This window comes from Chaetodon trifascialis, chromosome 24 (genome assembly GCF_039877785.1).
Source record: "Chaetodon trifascialis isolate fChaTrf1 chromosome 24, fChaTrf1.hap1, whole genome shotgun sequence".
NCBI lineage: Eukaryota > Metazoa > Chordata > Actinopteri > Chaetodontiformes > Chaetodontidae > Chaetodon > Chaetodon trifascialis.
Genome location: NC_092079.1, coordinates 14,136,567 through 14,158,039, shown reverse-complemented (window position 1 = coordinate 14,158,039; position 21,473 = coordinate 14,136,567). Strand labels below are relative to the sequence as shown.

The 21,473-nt window shown below is 52.5% G+C and overlaps 2 protein-coding genes across 9 annotated transcripts in view; both read left to right on the top strand.

Annotated features, from left to right (window-relative positions):
• Positions 1-21,473, top strand: part of agap1 (ArfGAP with GTPase domain, ankyrin repeat and PH domain 1) — a 105,598-nt gene that overhangs the window by 6,624 nt on the left and 77,501 nt on the right. For 3 of the 8 annotated variants that reach the window (XM_070957996.1, XM_070957995.1, XM_070957993.1), the window contains exon 1: positions 16,372-17,739. The exons of 4 other annotated variants lie outside the window; for them this stretch is intronic. In XM_070957996.1, coding sequence (XP_070814097.1) covers positions 16,518-17,739 — 1,222 coding nt within the window. In that variant the 5' untranslated portion in view covers positions 16,372-16,517. Of the gene's footprint in view, positions 1-16,371; positions 17,740-21,473 lie in introns of those variants that run through there. One more of the 8 variants, XM_070957997.1, reaches the window with a different exon arrangement.
• Positions 1-21,473, top strand: part of faimb (Fas apoptotic inhibitory molecule b) — a 93,094-nt gene that overhangs the window by 9,630 nt on the left and 61,991 nt on the right. The window lies entirely within an intron of this gene.

Sequence of the window (21,473 nt, the reverse complement as noted above, 5' to 3'; positions counted from 1 at the left end):
TGGCGGCCCTGACGAGGCTGCTGTTGGCTATAAATAGCTCCAGCTGTGTGTAATGACAGGACGCATTGTTGCCCAGCGTATAGAGCCTGTGGACTGCTGGATATATATGGATCACTGGAATGGATCCATGTGGCTCAGAGCTGCTGTGATTGGTCGGTGAACAGGAAGTGCCGAGTTCATCTCCTGAGTAAAGACTTGCTGCAGCTCGATGGACAGGTGGATCATAAAGGTGAATCAGCACATACGTGATGATCATAATCAATATCAGCTGATCAGTCCGTGCCGTCCCCCGTCCTCTCCCCTCCTCGTCCTCGTCTTCATCTCAGAGCAGTTTTTAATGGGTCATTGTGTCTGAATAATGCAGAGCTCCGGGCTTCGCTGCTAAATTTGGTTTGGCATCTCGCTGCCGATTGGCTGATCTGTATCTCTCAGCGCCCGTCATCTTCTCCCGCCGTCCCTCCGTTCTGCTGGAGTCCGTCCACATCTCAGCGTTTCCGTGTCAAACTGCGTCTTCTGACCGCGAGCGTTTCCGCTTTCTGCGCGTCACAGTTTGAGGTCGCGGTTTGCGGCGAGTCATCAAGCGAAGACACATCAGTCCCTGTGTCCCTGCGTCCTCTGGTTACAGCCTGACACCAGCCCACATGTCTCCGCTGAAGACAGTATATCGTCTCGCAGACATCAGCATGTGCTGGGTGGACAGTTCAGAGACGGTGTTGTCCTCCCTCACCTGTAAACCAGCCTTACTTTAAATTAGCTGAACATTTTGTCTCACCAACACCTCAAACATCTGGCAGCGTGTGATTGGCTGATGGGAAACCTCTCACCTGCTCTGGCTGCTGCTGATGTGTCACACCTGTCCCGCTGACTCGGCAGAAAGGCGAGTCCCGCGTCCACAGAGGTTTACCTGTCCGTCCGGTTTCTGAGGCGCAGAGCTGACGGCTGAGGTCAAGCTGCTCCTCTCAGGCCTCCACCTGCCCGAGTCGCTGCCCAGGTGGAGGTGGAGGGGCGTCGCCCTCGCTCCTGTAGCTGTGATCATCGTGAACACTGATCCCATCAGCCCTCTGTTCTCTGCATGTGGAGCGTGAAGACCTGCAGGGTCAGCAGGTGAATTGATGATGAAATGTGTTTTAAGTGCTTTGACGCTGTTTGTTTGCTCCTCTTGTGTCATGTGATCTCGCCGACCTGCTGAAGGTGCTGTAGCTGCTGCTGCAGCAGCGACTGCGGCGTGTTGACGAAGCCTTCATTTCCTGCCGGCTGCAGAACACAAACAGGAATTTCTTTGTGTGACTCAGCAGAAATCAGTCAGTGACTGTGAGAGGAAAACCGGAGCAGGACTTGACGTCAGGCCTCAGCGCAACGCTGCTGTTCGATCCGCTTCCAGAGGAACTGGTGAGCAGACGAGGTGAAGCACGGGGCTGTGACCAGGAACTGAAGCACAGTTTACACCGCCGCCAGGTTCCTCATTGTGTTCGCACTGAAACAGGCTGCTGGGACGTTGGTCTCCTCAGCAGAGCGACAGGCTGAGAGCGCTCACAGAGAGGCGAGCTGATGCTGCTCAGCCCCAGGGACGAGGTGACGTCTCTGGGACGTCGGTGCTGCTGCACATTTGTGCTTCATATATTCTTTAAGTGTGAGGACCGGATTAGAGACGAGCACATCTCTGTCAGAGGGACCTGGAGGGGCAGATGGGGGGGCCGCCCGGAAGCCTCGGCGTCCCTGCAGCTGTGTGTCCAGCTGCAGGGACGCCTCTTCCCGTCCTCAGCCTCTGTAACAGGAGGGGAAGCCGCAGACACTGACGCGACCAAAACAATAGCCGAGCGAGGTCTCCTGCAGGTATAAAAATAGGCCGCTGGCTTCCTGCCCGCTCCTCAACAATGCTCCACACTTCTACGTCTCGTTGGCATGAAGCGCAGCAGACTCTGAAACCATGCCGCTCACGTTAGAAGCCGCCAGCAGCGTCCACAGGACGGCGTGGAGCTGGACGGGGCGCTGACCGACGGGGCGCTGACCGCCGGGTCGGCGACGGCGACGGCGGTTATTTGACTCGTCTCAGCTCTGCTTGTCCTGTGTGATGGAGGCGCAGCAGATGCTCGGAGCCTCTGAAGGCCTCGCCTCGCTCACAGATTCATGATTTATCGCCTCATTAACGTGAGAGTTCGAGCAGCTCCAGGCAGTGGACGGGACGGTCTCACCTGGAGGACGGATGGTGCCGTCACTCTTCTTCTGTTGTTTGGTCGCTGTTTTAAAGCTGAAGTTCTCTTCTTCTTTCCTGAGCATCGAAGGGCTCAAACACACCGAGCTGCTGTCTGTGAGGACAGTGAGTGAGCGTCCCTCAGAAGACACGGTGGCCTCAGAGGGCCATAAACCCACAGACGGCACAGAAAGTGCTTTTACAGGGTCAGCCCTCGTCCCCATCTGTCCCCCATACAGGAAATCAATCGTCCCCTCAGCCTGCACGGGACCCTGCCTTTGTCTTAGGTCACCATCTGGCCGGAGGACGCCTCGTCCTGCTCTCGTTTTCTTTCTGTCCGCTCTGGAGGACACAGCGCTGCTCGGCGGTGAGACATTTGACGTCTCCGGTTTGACGTTTTAGAAGTCAGATCTCTGAATGAACACAGAGAGACTTAATGTCAACAAACACACAACCTGCTGACGATGACCTCTGTCCTCCTGCAGCAAGCAAACGTCCCAGCAGGGATCAAAGGTCACACCAGGACAGTGTTGGCACCGGCGTCGTGACGGCTCGCTCTGCTGCGTCCTCCTCGCCTGGACAGTATCACATTCAGGGACAGCGTGTCCAGCAGCCCGCCACACAAATCTCTTCATTTTAAGTAAGGCATTATTAATCTGCCTCAGCTGCAGCTGGACAGCAGCGCTGACCCCGCGGGGTCCGAGGGCGCCGCAGGCTGGCAGCCGGACAGGAGCCCGTAATACTGTAAGCTGTTAGCACACACACACACACACACACACACACACACACACACACACACACACACACACACACACACACACTGAGTCCATGCAGGGACAGCCTTCATCCAATCATGTGTTCACAAAGTGCTGAACTCGCTCCATCCTCTGTGAGTGACTGAGTCTTTCCAGGACGCCCCTTTCAGAGCCAATCACGGTCCTCTCACCTGTTACAATCAGCCTGTTTACCCATGGAATGGTCCAAACAGGTGTGTGTGTGTGACCTCTGACCTCCTGCTGTCTCCGGCCTCTTTCTTCTTCACTGTTTTATGTGTGTGTGTGGTGGTTATCATGTGGTCACTTCCTCCCAGCTGACACTTTGATGTGAGAGAGTGAGTCATTGGGGCGATCGAGCTTGTCTGCTGTGATGAGCAGAGAGAGAGAGAGAGAGAGAGGGAGAGAGAGAGAGAGAGAGAGAACAATCACATTTCATCAGTTTTCACTCATCTTTTTTTACTCTCCTCTCCTCTCATCTTCCTCTCCTCTCCTTTCTCCTCTCCCCTCCTCTCTCTCCTCTCTCCTCCCCTCCCCTCTCCTCTCCTCTCCTCTCCTCTCCTCTCCTCTCCTCTCCTCTCCTCTCCTCTCCTCTCCTCTCTCTCCTCTCCTCTCCTCTCCTCTCCTCTCCTCTCCTCTCCCCTCCTCTCTCTCCTCTCTCCTCCCCTCTCCTCTCCTCTCCTCTCCTCTCCTCTCCTCTCCTCTCCTCTCCTCCCCTCTCCTCTCCTCTCTCTCCTCCCCTCTCCTCTCCTCTCCTCTCCTCTCCTCTCCTCTCCTCTCCTCTCCTCTCCTCTCCTCTCCTCTCTCTCCTCTCTCCTCTCCTCTCCTCTCCTCTCCTCTCCTCTCCTCTCCTCTCCTCTCCTCTCGTCTCCTCTCCTCTCCTCTCCTCTCCTCCCCTCCCCTCTCGTCCTCCCACTCCTGAGTGACTCCTCTATGACTCACCCTTGAAGCAGCACTGTGTGTGTCTGTCAGTCTTTTATGGATTTGCAGTATTTCAGCAGAAACTGCGTCAAATTGTTCCCCACAAAAAGCTCCATCGAGCTGCTCAGACGCTTCGTATCTGACACAGATTCTCTGCTCCTCATCTCCTGACTCCAGCAGCCCAGAACAACAACAACAATAACAATAACAATAATAATAACAAACAGTGTCTGAGGGACGTTGATCGAGCAGGATCCAGTGAAATCAGGGCTTTGAAGTCGTGCAGCGGCCTTTCAGAGGATCCTTCTGTCTGTTGACACTTTGAAAACGACGCCAAAGGCCGCTCACCTCATTGGCTGCTTGTTTTGGCACAATTTTCCACGTTCAAAGAGGCAGAAAAATCTGTTTGTCTGACTGTGATGGAAACTGCTCTGTCCTAAAATTTGAGGAAACGTAAATGGAGTCTGGCGACGAAGAGATGAAAGTTTCCTGGAGGCTTCGTCACGCCTGGGGGGCTTTATTTCCAAAGAGAGCTGAGCTGTGCTGTTGTCTCAAAGCTGGACGGAGGAGAAAATAGCTGATACGAAGAAGAAGAAGAGGATGATGGAGGAGGAGGAAAAGGATTAGACCTGAATTAGGGACAAGGAGAGAAGAAGAGGAGACAGGAGAGGAGAAAGGGAGGAAGGAAAGGGAGAACAGGAGGAGGGTAGGAGGCAGAAGAAAGGAGAGGAAACAAAGCTGATCCCTCAAGCCACGCCTCCAACAACAAAGCATTCTGGGAGAAAAATAAGACTTCTGTGAATCGGAGCCTGTGTGGGAAGCCCCAAATTCCTCTTAAAGACGAGAGGGAAAACAGCGGAGAGGAAGCAGCGGCCGACAACAGGCAGCGCACACTCATCTGCACACTCCTTTGACTGTGTGTGTCGTCAACAGTTTGGACGCTCGACTGTCCGTTTGTCTTTTCAACATGGACGACCGTCAGTTACAGTTTGAGTCTGTGAGCGCAGTTTCCTCACGTTTTCAGCAGAAGAGATTGTTGTAAACGAGCGCTGAGTCAGCAGCATGTAAAGTGACACCAGGCGAATGTAAACATCACCGCCGCCGCCGCTCCCACCGCCTCAGAGCGAGCGTCTACCTGCCGCCAAGGTAGAAATGACAGCGACGTGCAGGCCTCGCTTCCTGTCGCTGTGTCGTAATAAAAGTATGGGAAGCAGCCGCAGAGGGGAATGTTCTGTTAGCGCGGCTGATGTCAATCAGCGGATCACACGCTGCATCACTTCCTGTCAGTCGCAGCGCGGGGAAGGCGGACCCCGCCACTGACAGTGGAAGCTACGCAGAGCTAATCTCTGAATATAGATAAATGGTGAGGCTTGATTTGATCTTGTGGGTTGTTGCTGTAAATAAATGCTGCGTTACTCCTTTAAAAATCTGTATTGATGATGACGAGATCGTGTCTGATTTGGACGTGAGTCCAGCGAATGCATCGTGAACTTTAACCTCATCAGCCAATTGAATCAGCGCCTCAGACAGACCCTCGATTCATCTCTGAATTACCGCTGAGCTATTTTAGGAGGCTGAGCGGCTCAGGAAGACCGTCCTCATCCCTCTTTTATGACATGAAGGAAGACTTGTCACCGGGGACAAACGGTCCAACGACTGCAGTCACACAGAAAATACACTTCTTATATTTTATGTGGATTTTTATCAATAACAGACTCAATACACTGATATCAGACCTTATTTAAATCACTTAAAAGGAAACAAAAGGACCAGTGAGGGAGAATTTGTGGTCTGGATGAATGAAGTGTCTCTTCATAAATAAATCTGGTGTCTTGTTATTGATAAGAGGACGTGTTTGGCCTCAGAACCAGTTTCTGGTGCAGTGCTGTCCCACTTTATTGATGGTGGAGATTCACTGCTGGCTGAGACGCTGCGCCGCTGTCCTGCTTCAGACGGTGTGTGTGTGTGTGTGTGTGTGTGTGTGTGTATGTGTGTGTGTGTGTGTGTGTGTGTGTGTGTGTGTGTGTGTGTGTGTGTGTGTGTGTGTGTGTGTGTGTGTGTGTGTGAGAGAGTCTGATTTTTCCTTTCAAGGTCACACACTGTCTCCCAGAGATGAATTATACACCAGTCTGGCCTGGACGTGGACACACACACACACACACACACACACACACACACACACACACACACACACACTGGTCCCCGTCCCTCAGTCCATTCAGTGGAGGAAGATGAATCGACTCATTGTTCGTCATCTTCACGCAGAATTTTCTGCCTTTCTCTCTTTAAAACCATCTGAGTGTGTGTGTGTGTGTGTGTGTGTGTGTGTGTGTGTGTCTGTCCGTCAGAGGTCGCCTTCACGGAAATCCTCCTCGTCTATTGAGAGAAGATAAAGTGACTCATGGAGACGATCAGCGGCAGGTCGATCAATAATCTTTGATGCCGTGGTCGCCGGCGCTGTCCTTTAAACCTCTTAGCGGCGAGCATTAGGAGCTCCTGAGGATGAGTGTGATGAAGAGGCAGCGGTCAGATGAGGTCGTCACTTTGCAGGATTTCATCAGGAAGCGCGCTGCTCTTAATCACTGCAACGTGAACAAACGATGAGCTCGATCAATCGATCGATGGATCCATCACAGGCTGAGCTGAGGCAGATCTCCTCATAGGCCAGTCAGGATCTTCTGTGTGTGTGTGTGTGTGCATGTGTGTGTGCATGTATATGTGTGTGTGTGTTTCAGGGACTGAAATGTTCTAAATGTGTGTGTTTGCCTCTCGGCTGTTGCTGTGATTCTGGATGTGTCTCCCTGCATTTGCATTTATTCCTGTGGGCTGTGTGTGTGTGTGTGTGTGTGTGCGCGTGTGTGTGTGTGTGTGTGTGTGTGTGTGTGTGTGTGTGTGTGTGTGTGTGTGTGTGTGTGTGTGTGCGTGTGCTGTATATTTAGATCGACTGGGTTTTGTTCTTTTCGCTCACATGTGATTCACTCACACAGAACAAGCCTCATCCTGCCTCTTTCTCACAGCTTCATGTTTAACAGTGATTTTAACACGATGATGATGAGGAGGAGGAGGAGGATGAAGCCTGTCACTTGTATCTTCATCCTGCTGGTTTTTTATGTTTTACATGTGGATTCTGAAGCCTTCTACCTGTGCATGCACGGTTCAAGATCAGAGCACAATCTGTGATTTCTTAACTTGTCCCGTTCAAAACCTCCTTTGGAAATCTGCCGTTTTAAGACACGGGCAGAGGCATCGTCCGGTTCGGCCAATAGAATCTCTTGTGGCTCTTTGAAAGGCATTCTGGGAGCTGCAGGACGTGGTTTTGGCTGATGTGTCCGCTCAGTGAGACACACGTCGGGGTCTTGAACCTGTGATCTTTACATTTCAGGACACTTCCAGTGTCTCTGTGAGACCTGAGAGAGCAGCTGTAGAGAGCCTACACACACACACACACACACGCACGCACGCACGCACGCACGCACACACACACACACACACACACACACACACACACACACACACACACACACGTTTTTAAAAATTAACCAGCTGGGTGGATCTGACCCACTAAACCACATGGGGTTATTCTCGGAGCTCCGGCGCCCTCTGCAGGCCGCAGCACGCTGACCTAAAATCAGCTTCAGTCTCAGTGACAGAAGCCACTGGTTTCCAGCAGCCTCCTCTGGTTTCCAGCAGCCTCCACTGGTTTCCAGCAGTCTCCACTGGTTTCCAGCAGCCTCCACTGGTCAGTGAACTCTTGAGACCAGTTCCTTTATTGTGGAGTTTCTTACTGGTTTTCTTCACACTCATGGAAATGTTCCTAAAACGCATCTCAGCTCATCTTAAAGCTGGTGTCTTCACACAGGACTCAGTGTGGTCTGTGTGTCCACTCCTCTGCAGGCAGCAGCGCCCTCTGCTGGTGGGACAGACTCCAGACTCTGTCCTCTCCACCGGTGAATGTTTGGCTGTTTTTGGGTCACGGCTGTCAGCTTGAATCTTCCTCACGTTCAGGTTTTGTTGTTTGGAGTCCAAAATGGAGGCGAAGACAGGGGACGGATGGAGCAGCGCTTTAGAGTTCACGTCCCAAACCAGCACTGTTTGACACGTGATCAGGACACGTCTCACTGTGAGTTTAATGACAGAACAAAGAGGGTTTGTGGGAAACCTCACAGAGGGGACACCTGAGGACAGACGTCCTAAAACGAAGCCCACCGCTGGCCCTCAGGCGGTCCTGGTCCCTGAAGGTCCCTGCTGTCCCAAACCTTGAAGACACATTGACATGAGGACAGACAGACACAATGAGTGTTCAGCGTGGACGAGTCACTGACGTGCAGTGTGTGTGTCTGTTTGAGGCTGACCAGCAGGTGGCAGCGCTGAGCTGTGGTGTGTTTGGAATGGGAGGAATGCTGGGAATTGTGTGTGCGTGTGTGTGGGTGGGTGTGCGTGGCCACAGTGTGTTTGTGTCTGAGAGACGAGCTGTTCAAAGTACTGCAGTACCACTGGTACTTCACTGAAGTATTTTGACACTGTGGCTCTTTGTGATTGTCCCCCTCCATGAGAACTGTCCAGACTGACGTGTTGAAGGACGAGGAGACACTTTTTAAGACTTAAAGATTCTGGGATGGACGTGCAGAATCACCTGAGAAACACTTTAAATATGATCTCAGTGCAAAGGAAGAGGCTGGGTGGATGAGGTGTGTGTGAGTGAGGATGTGCAGAAGTAGGTCACACACACTCACACACACACACACACACACACACACGCACTCACACACATGCAGAGTCACATTACTAATGCATGTGTGCAGGAGCAGGTTAGAGCACAGCTGCTGCTGCTGAGGAGGCTTCATGTCAGCCAGGTGTTTACAGGCTTCAGGTGTGAGCAGCAGGAGGCGCTGCGTGTTAAACACCTGAAGTCTTCCTCCTCAGGACGGATGATGAAGCTCTGCGGCTCGTCCGATGGCTCAGTATTGATCCATGTGGTGATGAAGCATGAAGAGGTGAAATAACTGATGTGAGTGTGTTTCTGAGTGAACACCTGTCAGTTGATGACGATGACGATGATGAAGAAGATGATGATGATGATGATCTCAGCTCTTCATCCGATGGATCGCACTCATCAAACTGCAGAGGTTTCTGCTCAGTGAGAGCTGAGAACCAATCAGCTGTCTCTGATCCCTGTGACACACACACACACACACACACACACACACACACACACACACACACACACACACAGGACTCTGAATAATTAATGCCTCCCTCTCTCTGCTCTCTAATGATGTCTCGAGGGCACAAGTGTGCTCTATGTGTACACTGTGTGTGTGTGTGTGTACATAAATACATGTGTGTTCTGTTTGTGCATACATGTGCCCCCCCCCGCACACACCCACACACACTTCCTGTGTGACATTTCCATTCATCCTCTCTGCTGAGGATCAAACAGCCTCCATGTCATAAAAATCACCTTTTTCTCATATTTCCACTTTTAACGTGTGTGTTCATGTTTGTGTGTGTGTGTGTGTGTGTGTGTGTGTGTGTGTGTGTTCATGTGTGTGTGTGTGTGTGTGTGTGTGTGTGTGTGTGTGTTCATGTTTGTGTGTGTGTTGATGTGATCTCTCTCCTCCGCTGTCTGATTTGGGTCGAGTCTGGTGGGGTGTGTTATCAGCCCGTCCCCAGCTGTCCCCCCTCACCTCCTCGTCTTCCTGGGACCTCCTCCCGCTCCGCACTTCCTGGCCTCGGACCAATCAGAGCCTTAGTTTAACGCAGCGTTTGTGTTCAGCTCCGAGCATCTGGTTCCCATTGTAGCCAGGGATTAAAATACAACAGAGAGTGTGTGTGTGTGTGTGTGTGTGTGTGTGTGTGTGTGTGTGTGTGTGTGTGTGTGTGTGTGTGTGTGTGTGTGTGTGTGTGTGTGTGTGTGTTTGCATATTATGTGTGTTAGCTTGTGTTCAGTCTGGCCTCTCATGGGATTTTGGACATCAGCTGTCTCCGTGCACACTGAAGGTGTGTGTGTGTGTGTGTGTGTGTGTGTGTGTGTGTGTGTGTGTGTGTGTGTGTGTGTGTGTCAGGATGGGTTGCTCCTCCGTCCCCTCCGCTTCTCTCCTCGTCTCCTCGTTCGCTCTCACCTCCACTTTGAGCACGCACACACACACACACACACACACACACACACACACACACACACACACACACACCGGCCACAGCTCATTTGCATAAAACACCTGAAGGTCAACCGTCTGCTGCGAGGCTGAGTGGTGTGCTGTGCTGGGGAGAGTTTGGTCCTCCTGTGTTGCCGTAGCTCGCTCACAGAGGTGTCCTGGTCACACAGTGCACATCCAAACAAACCGTGGATTCAAAGTCAACGTGTCCGTCAGTCTCGTGTCTCCCTGCTCTGTTGTCCCCTTGTTTTGTGTGAAACCTCTTCTGATTGGCTTCTCTCTCTCTTCTTCTCTTCTCATGTCCTGCTGCTGTTCACCTGTCGGCCGGCTGTCACTCGTCACAGGTAAGAGCTGAAGCGCCTTCATCCTCACTCGAGTCAGTGTTCACTTCACTGCTCTGTCAGATCTGATTTGCTAAGAAATGTTCTAAACTGTGATTCTGGTCGTGTGATTGGCTGGCTTTGTCACCTAGGTGTTGCTTTCACCTTTGACCTCTGTGCTCTCGGTCAGGCATGATGTCTCCGATGTTGGGGTGGCGCCCTCTGCGCGTTTGGTTGTGTTAGCTTAGCATTAGCCTGTTAGCCTGAAGGAAAGTAAATTTATGAGGCAGTGGTTGGTTGCTGCACTGTCAGTACTGCTGTTCGTGTGTTTGTGCGTGCGTGCGTGTGTGTGTGTGTGCATGCGTGTGTGTGTGTTAGCATCTCTTGACATGCAGTAGGTACTTTATATTCTCCATGCTTCTTGATTCTGGATACATGAAGGCCTGTGTGTGCATGCATATTGTGTGTGTCTGTGTGCGTGTGCGTGCACATTGTGTGTGTGTGTGTGTGTGTGTGTGTGTTAGCATGTGTTTCCATGTCTGTGTCTGTAAATTTTCCCAGAATTCTCTGCTCTGACTGAATTTTTATGAGCCCAGCATTCCTCTCATATGTTCTTGGTGTGTGTGGACGCGCCTCCTCCTGCCAGCAGGGGGCCTCCCCCCGCTCCCCTCCTCGCCTCCCCTCTTCCTCCCCCTCCTCCCTCTGCTAACTGACCCATTTTCCCCATCTCCAGGGGGGTGAGGCGGTGGAGACGGAGGGGAGGGAGCCGTGCCTCCTGCCGCTGCCTCGCCCTTTGAAGCAGAAAGAAACTGAACTCCTGCAGGAGGAGGAAGATGAGGTGTGTGTGTGTGTGTGTGTGTGTGTGTGTGTGTGTGTGTGTGTGTGTGTGTGTGTGTGTGTGTGTGTGTGTGTGTGTGTGTGTGTGTGTGTGTGTGTTTATGGAGACACTAACTAAACCTGCCATGTTTGAATACAGCTCTCCCTGCTGGGTGTTTGTTAAACACAGTGGCACCTTGATTTAACCTGAGTGTGTGTGTGTGTGTGTGTGTGTGTGTGTGTGTGTGTGTGTGTGTGTGTGTGTTAAGCTTGATGACAGTGTGTAAAGAGTCAGAATTGACAAATCGTTTCCGTCTTGATGAAGTCAGATTTTCTGCTTTTCTCCGTTTGAACTGAATCTCTTTGACTTTTGGACAAAATGAGACATCTGAAGACGTCCTGTTGGACTCTGTGATCACACACTGATAAGATGCTGTCCCTGAAGACATGCGTCCTCTGGTAAAGTTCAGGAGTCAAAGACGTTCCTGGACCAAAGCGTCCACCCAGCCAGGTGTGACTCACCTTCCTCCGTCCGTCCTCAGACTTCCTCGTCGTCTCATCCTGAAGACGATGTCCCTCGCAGTCATGCAATACCACACATGCTCCAGTGCGGTCCGCCACGCTGTGCATACATATTTCATGTGATGGAGGCAGAGAGGTGGGACAGTGAGCAGACAAACACCACCTCCTCCTCCACCTCTTTACCTGAGAGCCTCCAGCAGCATCAGGCTCGACACGCACTGACAGTTAAACGCTCTGAAGTAACTCAGCCAATGAATGAACGACGAAGAAGAAGAAAAAACTCTCCTCTCATGTCTCTGCGCTAAATATGAAGCTACAGCCGTTAGCTTAGCTTAGCAGCCTCTGTGCTAATCAAGCGCTCCCTGTAAGCGTCCATGTGTTGTGTTTTGGGATCAGGGCTCATTTGTCTCCGTGTTTCCGTCCTTTTCCGTCTCGTCCCCGCTGCGGCTGTCCCTGGTTAAATCTCCAGCCGCTCTCTGCCTCCTGCTCCAAACAGCATCACATCAGCTGATGTGTTGGTCTATGCAGACTCGGGGGTGGACGGGGGCGTTTGGGGGGTTGTCTCGCTGCAGGCTGCAGGTCCTGATAAGACCCTGAGTGTCTCCAGAGACCTGTGGACAGATTAAAGCCTGCAGACCTCTGAGCTCCTCCTGGAGGGTTTGCTGGCAGATAAGATGTAAACTGAAGCACACATGAATGAAGGTGTGTTAGCAGTTAGCAGCAGGTAGCTAACGTCACGTCCTCAGACGTCCTGGAGAGACAGCAGCTCCGCCCGGTCCACTTTTAAACCTCAGCGTTTCCTCGACCACCGAACGGTTCCTGATCCATGAAGGGGCCGCTGGCCTCGGGCGGACCACACAGCTCCACCTCCGATCGCTTTCTGATCCGCCGCCGAGCGCCTCCATCAATGAGAACAGAACGGCAGCAGCAGAGAACCTCGTCACCTTCTGTCCACCGTTATTCACCTGCTCAGAGTCAACCGACAGCGTCTGTGGACACTGTCCGTCTCCACCCGTCAGGGCTGCTTCTCAACACGAGGCTGTGCTGGAGTGAGTCGAGGGTGGGTGAATGTGTCGATGTGGAGGACAGGTGGTCCCCTCTCCACCCAGCTCGCTTCAAACTGGGCTAATTGAAGCAGATTTCATGGTCTGCGCTGCAATTAGGGAGGAGGAGTCTTTGTCTGCAGTGGCTGTGGATGAGGAGGGAGGAGCAGGGTGGAGGCCTGCGTGGGTTTGACTGTGCACACAGAGAACTGCCTCACATGAATGCAAATATGATAAGAAGTGTTGTGCAGGAGGACGTGTTTGAGGACGCTTCGGGGACGTCGTCCTTCAGTCTGTCCTCAGCGCGGTGGCTCTCCTCTTCAGCACCTGCAGCATCACTCTTTATCACACTCGGCTCGGGAGGCGCGTTTGATGTCGCCTTTAATTTAGCATCTCCACATGGAGCCGCTGGGAGTTCACCTCCACCTCCTCCTCCACCTTTCATGCTCCCTGCGTGTGGCGCTTTCATTTCTCCTTCCCAAAATCAGATCACACTCGTGCTGCGGCGCCGTCCGTCCGGCCGCGCGCTCGCCATCGCACGCGTGGAAGCGCCGCTCGCATCGCCGCTTTCATGTGGCGCTGCCGCGCTCGTCAGGTGGAGGCCTTTTGAAGGTGCGTTTGATGTTCGGCGCGGCGCGCTCAGGAACGACAGCCCGACATACACAGAAAGACGTGGGAGTGAATTAAAAGTACAGAGGAAGAGATGAGAGGTGTGTGTCAACGCTTCACTGCACGTGCTAACATATCTGCTCTGTGTGTGTGTGTGTGTGTGTGTGTGTGTGTGTGTGTGTGTGTGTGTGTGTGTGTGTGTGTGTGTGTGTGTGTGTGTGTGTGTGTGTGTGAGAAAGTAGTGAGGTGAAAGAAGAAAGTTGCTGCCGGCTGCTGCCGCTCTAATCTTGATTAATCCCAGTAATAATCCAGAAGGCGTCAGAGGGGAGTGTTTGGTGGGTGGAGGTGGAGGTGGAGGTCTGGGTGAGGCGGGGGAAGGAGTTAATCTCCCCCCGCCTCACCCACCTCCTCCTCTCAGATGGGCCGAGGACGGGTGGAGACAGAGGATGAAAGGAAACGAGTTTCCACTCAGGATTTCTCTTTAAAGATAGATTTTAATTTGGGAAACGATCAAAGAGATGCAGATCAGCCCCGACTGACGTTCAGCGCCTCCGTCAGCGTTTTAAGGTGCAGCGACGGCACAGGAAGCACGCTGATGGTGTCCCTTCATTGGACACTGAAGACGGATCAGAGACGATAAGAAAGAGAAGAACTTGCTTTATGTCACTGCTGACAGAAACAAGACGCTGCGTCCTCAAAGTGAGGACGAACAGGAGACACAGGAAGTCGACCTGAGCCTCAGCGGCCGCTTTTGGTGTTTGTGCAGCAGGATTCGTTTGGGATGAGCATTCAGACTGTTTGAGGATGTTTGCAGAGCAAATCTGATGCAAATCGTACCTTCAGACTCCGTCAGCCTCGGTCCAAACAGCCGACTGTCTCCAGATGAGACGCTGACGTCCAGCCTGCCGCCTGGACCGCCATCGCCTCCTCTGTGAGGGTCTGCGCCTCCATGGCTGCCCGGGAGGCTTTAAAGAGCTTGACAGACAGAGAGGAGGAAGAGGAGGCTCCACCCTGCTGTCGGCTGGGAAACCTGAGCTGGACTCTCTTCTTCTTCTGTGGTGCTGAGCCTGCTGCTGTCCTGCTGACCTGAGTGTACAGACTGATTTCAGTCACTTTTCAGCTTCCAGCTCCTCATTTTTCAGTATTTGTCACTTTTCTGTGACAGTCTTTGGCTTCAGGCTGCAGATTGAAGACATCTGAACATGTTTCACTGTTTCTGGATGTTTTACAGGCTGACTGATCGATTCATGGAGAAGTGAAAAAGCAGCGTGTTGTGTCAGATTTGGAGGATTTTCGTTCGAATAATGACCTTCAGTTTTATTTTGTTCAGCCGTCTGTTTTGCAGCATTTACATCTCAGCTGTGTTTGTTTCCTGTGTTCAGCAACAAAGAGCAATAATGTTCAAAATAAACTTTATTGTCCACAAACAAAGATAACAAACAAGCGTAGACACATAAATAAACAAACAGCTGCGGATAAACAACGTGTTGTTGTTGTGCAGAAAATGGCTCCAGACTGTTTCATATATTTTTATTTTGTTTTCGCTGAAGCTGAAATGTGTCAGCAGCGTTCTGGTGCTGCTGCTGGTCCACAGGAAGCTCGTCTGAACCACTTTTCATCCTCCCTCAGACCTGCTCCCTCAGACCTGCTCCCTCAGACCTGCTCCCTCAGACCTGCTCCCTCAGACCTCCTCCCTCAGACCTGCTCCCTCAGACCTCCTCCCTCAGACCTCCTCCCTCAGACCTGCTCCCTCAGACCTCCTCCCTCAGACCTCCTCCCTCAGACCTGCTCCCTCAGACCTGCTCCCTCAGACCTCCTCACTGAGCCGCGAGCAGCTGAAACAGTTCATCCACCAACCTCACAAAGCCAATACTTTCCTTATTATCTGCACTACTGCAGTACTGCACATACGGTTTATTGTTTACATTTATTTATCATCTGAAACTGCACACATTTTAAATGTAAATATCTGTTTATATTCTTATTTACATTGTAGTTTAATATTACTACTATAATGTGTATTATACTGTGTGGTACACATGATGTAACTGTATATTTAGTTCACTGCTGTTATTCTGTATTTTCTGTTACTCCTAAACATTTCTTGTACACACTCTGTGTTTGTCTGTATGTTTAATTGTTACTGTAACTAAATAATTTCCCAAACTGGGATCAATAAAGAAGCAGTCCAAAGTCTAAAGTCTGTTCCGTCGAAGCCGCTCGTTGTGAACTCCTGATCCGGATCCAGCCTTGCGCGGACTCCGCTCCGTGTTTTCCCGCCAGCCCCCGCTGCTGCCGGACGGTCGGTGTGCGGAGCGGAGTGTGTTCAGTGTGCAGGCGGAGCGCGGAGCAGCGGAGCAGGGAGCGGGACCGCGGCTGCCTTGTGTCGCTCTCAGGGAGGTTCAAGCCGTCGGAGCGGAGGAGGGGAGGCCAGGTCCGGGTCCCGGGCTCTGAATACAGCAACATTTGAATCACAATCGGAGCGGGGTTGAGGTGAAAGAGGCTCGGCTGGCTGCGCCGCGCTGCGGGGGATGTGCGCACACAATGGGAGACGACGCACTGGCACCGTCCGGGACGCGGCGGTAGAATAATATTTACCCTCTGTTGGTCTGTAATGGAGACGCGGACCCCTGAGCAGGATCCAGAGCTGCCAGCGGGACGCGCGGCGGAGGACTGGCGGTGGTAAAGACTCCCTGTGTCCGGACAGAAAAGTGTTTTCCATGCCGGGGGTCGCCGCTGCAGACCCGGACAGAGGAGCGGAGGACGTGCCTGTTTGTTGCATTTGTTGCCAGTTTAATTCCGCAGGGATGAACGCGGAATGCATTTCCTGCGTCAAAGTCCGCGCTGTTTGCACATCTGGATGAGGGAGATGTCGGTTATTGCCCCGTGGAGTTTTTTCTGATGTGGTTGAACCCGTTTTACCGTCTGCGGAGCAACGATTCAAGTTAATGTTCAGCTTCCACGTTGGATTTAAGCCCATTCACGAGGTTAGTTTGGAGAAAAGGCAAAGAAAAGCAACAGAAAACCTCAGTTTGATTTGATTAGACTGTCGTACAATTATTAAAGAAGAATTAAAACATCAATTTAGTCTCATAATAAGTGGATTAGTTGTGCAGACAGCCTTTAAAGGAGAGCTGAGGAGGAAGATCAGCGACTCTTCTTCAGGGATGTACCTCCTCGACACCAGCTGCCCTGAAAGGATGGAGAGGGGCACGCCTCAGAGGAAGACCGTCTACCGCATCTCCCTCACCTTGGTGAAGAGGGAGAGTTTAGATGATGGGGATGACCCGCCGTCGGACCCCCGGCGGGCGGAGAACCCCAAGGTCGGCACCTTCCGGCGGGAGGGCTCGGTGGAGATCCAGCGCAGCGGGCTGCTGGAGCAGCTGCAGGAGGTGGACGACGAGTCGGACGAGTTCTCGTCGTCGCACAGCTACATGAGGAACTTCAGGACGTTCAGCACGGGGCAGCTGGAGCTGGGGAGGCTGAAGGTCTCCAGGAAACATGTCCTCCAGAAGGAGAAGGCCGCCAGCCCGGTGGCAGAGCACAGCAGAGAGGCCCCGGAGAGCCTGGCAGCACCCGGTCAGGAGGAGAGCCGGCAGCAGGAAGCAGACCGTTCACACACACTCAAAGAGGATGTTTGCACTGAACGTCCACAGACTGCTGCTGCTGTGGAGAACGGCAGCATGGACAAGAAGAAGAGGCTCCTGAAGGCGAGGAGCATGGAGGAGAGGAGCCCTGATCCTCCTCTGAACGGGGACGGCAAAATGTCTCACTCCAAAAGCAACGGCAAAGCGGCCAAAGCTTCGTCCCCTGAGACGCCTCCTCTGAAGCGACCTCCTGGCCTGCTGCGCCGCAGCTTCAGCTTCAGGCACTGGACCGGCGGCGAGCTGCTGCGGCTGCGGGCGCTCTCCAGAGACAAACACCACAGCAGCTCCGGCTGCATTGGCCGCGACGCCGCGCCAGGCGGCGGCGAGAAGGATGCGGAGGCCGCCGACGCGCCCCTGGCGTCCCGCCTCGCGGACCCCACCAGACAGAAGAGCAGGACTCTGGAGGTCGGCGCCGTCCTGAACAAGACGGGCTCCATGTCTGAGCTGAGCCGCTGGGAGAGAGCGCGAGGCAACAAGAACCGGACGCTGGACAACAGCGACCTGCTGCGGCTGGCGGCCGACAAGGACGGGCCAGGAGGGGGGCTCCTGCTGAGGGGAGGGGGAGGTCGCTCCAGCGAGAGGCGCCTGGTTCGCTTCTTCAGTGGGATCTTCTCCAGGAGGGACGCGGCGTCCCCCTCCACCCCTGCGGGAAGCCCCAGCACCGACCGATCCCTGCGGCGGACCAAGAGGAGGGTGCTGTCCCAGTCCAGCACGGAGAGCGTGAACGGAGGAAGCACTGAAGGTACAAACACGCTCACCTGCCAGCTGTCATGTGTGCGGCGGGACAGATTCAGGTTTCCCTCATGTTGTCGTTCAGTCACTCAGAGATCGATGTTGGTATTGATTGATTGATTGATTGGTTGGTTTGTGAACCCTCGTTAGTGTGAACCATTTCTCCCTCATTCAGTCTTATGTTTCTTTTTAATCCTCCTCCGATCTTTTGACCTCCTCACATTTATCTTGGGCCCTTTGTGGGGCCCCAAACCACAGGTTGGCCCCCACTGAGTTGGACCTGTCACATTTCTTTAAGTCGAGCTTTGGTTTGTTCACTCTGAGGCAGAAACGTAATGTGATTTTAAAGTGGAGATCTTCACAGAGTGTGTGTTTGTAGTGGGGGAGGACGGATCTGTGTGTGTGTGTGTGTGTGTGTGTGTGTGTGTGTGTGTGTGTGTGTGTGTGTGTGTGTGTGTGTGTGCGCGTGCGTGTCCTCGGTTGTTTGTTTTGGACAGCAGGGTGATGTTTGGTTGTGGCAGCAGCCGTCAGCCGCTGCTGTTTGTCTTTCATTACTCTGAGCTCACGTTTGTTCTCGATTTAAAACGAAGCGTTTCGAAAGCTCAAACCCAGAAAACAACGAGCAGAAATGTTCCGTCAGCGGCGGCGAGATGGACAGATCGTCCCCGAGGGCGCGTAAATCTATCTCACCTTGAAACAAAGGGAAGCCGCAGAGATAACAAACAGCAGAGAAGTGATTTTTTTCCCAGCAGGAGCGTCCAAAAAAAGACGAGCGAGGAGGGAAAAAGGGTTTAAAATAGCAGCGTGGGAGAAATGAAGCAAGAGGGAAGTCAGAGCGCAGTCTGACTCCTTACGTTCACGTGAAGAAGAAGGAGCTGACGGCTGGTCACATGACGCGGGGGGGTCTGACAGGACCGATGAGCTCTTCATGTCTGCACACGCACACACACACACACACACACACACACACACACACGCACACCGTCAGCATCCTCTTTCCATCCAGAGGACATGAGTGGAAACAGGACAGAGAGGAAGAGGAGACAGACAGACAGACAAACAGATGTGTGTCTTCCTCCAGCAGCCTCCACATGTTCACACCTCTGCAGCTCAGCCAGGTCTGATCCATTCATTCTGCTGAGTGTGTGTGTGTGTGTGTGTGTGTGTGTGTGTGTGTGTGTGTGTGTGTGTGTGTGTGTGTGTGTGTGTGTGTCCGTCCTGTTTAATGGCTGAACATAAACACAGTGAACTCGCTGCCTGCTCCGCAGCACGAACAGTCCCTGACCTGAAATACAAACCACATATTTAGGACTAATTGTCCTCCAGCCTGTTTTTTTTCTCTGTCTTCAGTCTGCAGGCTCCTGTTAGACTCCAGCCTGAGACTAAAGCCAGTTTAGTTAAACTCAAGCCCTTTTGTAGGATTTGAGGAAGTGTTGTTGGACTGATCCAGAATATCCAACATGCAGATGTCTTGAAAAACACCTTTAATTCCAGCTTCCTGCAGAGCCTGTCGGTGTAGTTTCTACAGTTTTTGGGTGCAGTGAGGGTGTGTGTGTGTGTGTGTGTGTGTGTGTGTGTGTGTGTGTGTGTGTGTGTGTGTGTGTGTGTTCAGGGTGGTCCTGAAGGTTCAGGGTGGTCCGTGTGTCCTCCATCCTCAGCTCTGGTCCAGGTTTGGAGTGTTTTGGCTGATGCCACATTCAGCAGCACAGTCTGCTCCACGTCCTCAGGTGTTCCACCATCCTGAGCTTCCTGCTCTTTGCAGAGCTCACCTGAGCGGCCTCACCTGAGCGGCCTCACCTGAGCGGCCTCACCTGAGCGGCCTCACCTGTCTCCTGTTGGGATGACGTGTTCACACCTGTGGCAGCTTTATTCCCTCTCAGGTTTGCGGTGACCTCCTGAGGCGGGGGGCTCTCCAGGTCTCTGGTCCCAGCCTTGGAGGTCGACTAACAGGTTTAGCGTCTGTGTCTGACGACGCCGGTGGCCGACACGAGGCGGGGGGGTGGACGGGGGGTGGGGGGGCTCAGCCTCCCCATTTTTGGGATTCCTGAGACGCAGTGGGAGCGGCTGCAGGGCACATCAGCAGTAACCCTGAACGAGCTGCTGGAGCCTCGTGGCAGCAGGTGGAGAGCGGCTTGTGTCCTCGTCCCGGCTGTAGAAGGTCAGCAGAGCACCTGTGAGCTGTTTATTGATCGCACAGCTGATCAGTCAAACCAGAAAACAGATCCATTGATCAGGGGAATTATTGTGTTTTTGCCTCCTCCTCCGAAGAAGAGGAGGGCTCATAGTTGTGGAGGAAGATTCTCAGAGCTGTCGGTGAAACTGCTGTGGTTGCACATCTCTCACACACACACACACACACACACACACACACCAGCCCCACCCATCAACTCCCCTGACCCTCTGTGTCTTAATGGAGTCTACTGGTGTGTGTGTGTGTGTGTGTGTGTGTGTGTGTGTGTGTGTGTGTGTGTGTGTGTGTGTGTGTGTGTGTGTGTGTGTGTGTGTGTGTGTGTGTGTGTGTGACCAGCCATCTATAGGGAGTAAATGTAGGGGAATGTGTGTGCAAAAGGGTGTGGATGTGGGTGTGTATTCAGGGCGGAGGGTCTGCGTGTGTGACCTATATCCACAGCCATGCAGAAGTAATGTGCACGGCATGTGTGTCAGAACCCACACACGCACATGCACACACACGCACACGCTCGTGCAGCCTACACCAATTACTGCGTCTGCTTCTGCATCCAGTTATCTCCTCTTCCTCTGAGGAAAAAGACAAGAAAAAAGACGCTCCTCTCTTTCTCACTCACACACGCAGACACACACGCACACACACACACACACACACACGCACACACACACACACACACACACACACACACACACACACACTCATCAAATGGCTCGACTACAGCTCCTCCACATGAAGCGAGCTGTTTCTTAGTTAGAGACACTTTGATCCTCCTCTCTGCTTTCCCTCCATGCATAAACTAGGCCTGCGCACACACATACACACACACACACACACACACACACACACACACACACACACACACACACACACACACACACACAGTGATACTTGAGAGTCTCCACTACAATGGGTATAATAGGGAGAAAATCCTATTAGGAGAAATGCTGCAGGGAGCACAGAGATGGAGGGATGACGGAGAGGTGGCCCTCCTCCTCCTCCTCCTCCTCTTCCTCTTCTTCTTCCCTCCTTGTTTACCTCTTCTTTCCTTCCTTCTCCAGTTCCTTTCTTCCCTTTTCTCTCACCTCCCTCTCCTTCTTTTACTCCTCTCATCCTGTTGCATCCTCTCCCTTGCATCCCTCCATCCCTCCATCCCTGCACTCCTCACTCCTTCTCATCCTCTTTCTTTCTTTCTTTCTTTCTTTCTTTCTTTCTTTCTTTCTTTCTTTCTTTCTTTCTTTCTTTCTTTCTTTCTTTCATTTCCTCCTTGCTCTTCCTTCACTCTCTGAGTTCTCCTTTCACGTCCATTCTTCCTCTCTTCCTCCTCTCCTCTGGTTTTCCATCTACTCCCTTTTCCTTCTTCATTCCCTGTTTCTGTCATTCTGTCCTTTTTTGTTCTTTCCTCTTTCCCTCATGTTCCCTTCCTTCCTTCCTTCCTTCCTTCCTTCCTTCCTTCTCTCCCTCCTCTCCTCTCTCCTCTGCCGAACATTGTTTTCTCCCTCACATCTCTCCCTTCCTTCTTCCTTCCTCTGTGTTTCCTCTTACCTTCCTCTCCCTCC